This window comes from Pseudomyrmex gracilis, unplaced genomic scaffold, assembly GCF_002006095.1.
Source record: "Pseudomyrmex gracilis isolate BER0280 unplaced genomic scaffold, ASM200609v1 scaffold_1659, whole genome shotgun sequence".
Taxonomy (NCBI): Eukaryota; Metazoa; Arthropoda; class Insecta; order Hymenoptera; family Formicidae; genus Pseudomyrmex; species Pseudomyrmex gracilis.
This window is the reverse complement of record NW_018022243.1, coordinates 9609-12234: the sequence shown is the minus strand read 5'-3', so window position 1 is coordinate 12234 and position 2626 is coordinate 9609. Positions and strand designations below refer to the sequence as shown.

At 33.5% G+C, this 2626-nt stretch overlaps 1 protein-coding gene across 1 annotated transcript in view; it reads left to right on the top strand.

Moving 5' to 3' along the window:
* The window catches only part of LOC109862357, a 4378-nt gene extending 1985 nt beyond the window's left edge, over window positions 1–2393 (top strand). The window contains exons 2-3 of the mRNA XM_020442385.1: window positions 260–461; window positions 607–2393. Coding sequence (XP_020297974.1) covers window positions 330–461; window positions 607–1053 — 579 coding nt within the window. The 5' untranslated portion in view covers window positions 260–329 and the 3' untranslated portion in view covers window positions 1054–2393. The remainder of the gene's footprint in view (window positions 1–259; window positions 462–606) is intronic.
* The last annotated feature ends 233 nt before the right edge of the window (window positions 2394–2626 follow it).

Sequence of the window (2626 nt, the reverse complement as noted above, 5' to 3'; positions counted from 1 at the left end):
TATATATATATATATATATATATATATATACATGCACGCTTATTCCTGCACAACATCCTGGGAATGGCTCGGATTGGCCTGTTCATTCTTAGTTTTAATAACTCAATATCTAATGCGAATTTTGAAAACTGATACATGACTTTTTGTTCAGATTGACTCAATCTAAATTTACACTTTGATTTGGTCAAAATTGTTCAGACACTATGTATACGTAGATATACAAATTTCAAAATATAATATAATTGATTAATAATTGCAGGTATGTAAAGGAAGGCAGTTTACGCAGTGAGTGGGATAATAGTACTCGCGGTTTATGGTGTCCGTGGGCAATGAAAGCTAGTCAAAGAGCAGCAACATTGGTCGATCGCTTAAGAGATGGATGGCAACATTTGCTGAGAGATAGGGCTACTCGTAGTCTCACATACAACGATGAACAATTCCATGTTCTTGAACGCATAAAGGTAGCATACATAGATTTGTACATTTTGATAATCCACCATCGTAGCCATGATAGATTATGAGGAATCATAGAAGCAAGAAAGTTTACCATTTTCTTGCAATTGTCAATTCACTCAATTGCATCTAATAATTTTATCCGATAAACAGGTCACGGAAACGGGACGCCGATTGAAAGCACTTTTCGAGACAGAATGTATACCAGCAATGACGCAGCGATCCGAATGCGTCGCCGATTGGTACAAAATGGCACAAACTGTTTTCCTGCAAACTGAAATATTGGACAAAGACATAAATAGTTACGAACATGTGTTAGAATCATTTTCTTATCGTCTGTCACAAGAGAGTAAAGAATATCACGAAAATCTTTTGCTTTCGTTGAACAGGCTTCCCGACAAGTCAAAAACAATAGAGAAGACAAACTTGCCTGCGCAAGAAAGCACAAAGAAATGGCGCGATATCTGCGAAACAGAAGAACAAATCGCAATGCTTCTTTATGAAAATAGTCTAATTATAGATCAACTTAACAAGTTGTCAAGAATTGATGAATTAGAAGTAATTCGAGGAAATGTAAATGATTTAGGATATAAAGTTTAATACGTCCAATTTTGTCATTTCTCTATTAATTCGACAATATTGTTATAAAGACTGAATACTACATATTAGAAATATACAAGAAGGCTTATCGAAAATAAAAGACAGAATAACTTTTACAAAACTGATTTTTCGAAAAAATACAAAAAAAAATCTATAGGGCAAAAAACATCGGAATTAAACACTTTTTAGACGTCTAAAGACAATATTTTTTATGGTAAATGTGCTTTAATATTTTAGTTTTCCATTCTTTTTTTACATTAAAAAAAGAAATGCCTTGCAGAAACTGAAACGAGACATTCAGTACGTTACTACATAGTGTGAGCGGCAAGTGAATTTCATAATAGTCGTTTTGGCAAATGCAGAAATTTTAAATTTTATTATGGTTTATTTGACTGCGAAAAAGATTTAAAAAATTGCAGTTTTTTTTTGCAAATAATGAATGTGCTACTAATCGAGCTGTTCAATCAGCGACGTGCAAACATAGCATGCAAATAAGCATAATCAATCACAACTGTTTGAAATTAATTGCACAATTTCAGGACTCAGGAGGTCGATTTTATATCACGTGGTGTAGTGAAAATGACAAAAGTGAGCGAATTTACTAAAAATATCTATGATCTTATTGGTCAACAACTAGTAAATTTGTTCACTTTTGTAATTTTCACTACATTGCATGAATACAGAATCGATTCCCAGGAGATAAGATCTGTGGTCAATAAGTACTGATTCACAAGTGGCGTTTTGTAACTCACATTTGTAAATGCGCGTTGGTAATGACCATTGGGTTGCCTATTGGCGTACGTACGCAAACGCGCGGTTGTCTTTTTTTTTTTTTTTTTTTTTTACAAAACGCGCGCTTAACGCGGCTTTGAACTCCTCCAATGTGAACCAAGCCTAAAAAGCGAAATGTTCTGGATCTTATTGCTGTCGATCTTACATTGGCTGCTTTTTTTTTAGGAGACACAGTCGACATAAGTCGACACAAGAGTCATTCTGTCTTTGTTTCTCACTAAATACTGAACGAAGACAGAATGACTTTTGTCGACTTGTGTCTCCTAAAAGGAAAGCAGCCATTGCATCCTGCATTCCATAACTGATTGATATAAATTTAAGATAAGAACCAATCACATTCGATTGCTACTCAGTCGCATAGTGAGCGGTTATGCTATTAGAATCTAATGTTAGTCGAACCAGTATTCAACGAATTTTAAAATTAACATGACAAGTTCCATCTATATAAAAATAACGATTGCATGTCTTTAGAAACTCCTTACCCCCTTACGAAAAAGAACTACTGCCGATTACATATAAATAAAGTCAGTAATATAAATATTACCGACAATCACACAAGAATATTATTAGATATTACAGGAATCACTGAGAATATTACTGGCAATTACACAGAATGCCAGTAATTATTTCGTACCACTGCCGCAATATATTACTACCAGTAGTTCTTTTTCGTAAAGGCCACTAGTTAGATTATAAATTAATGAACATTCAATAGATAATACGAAAAAAGTGAAGATATAAAGATTTATGTTTTAGATTTAATATTATGTATCTTCTAAAC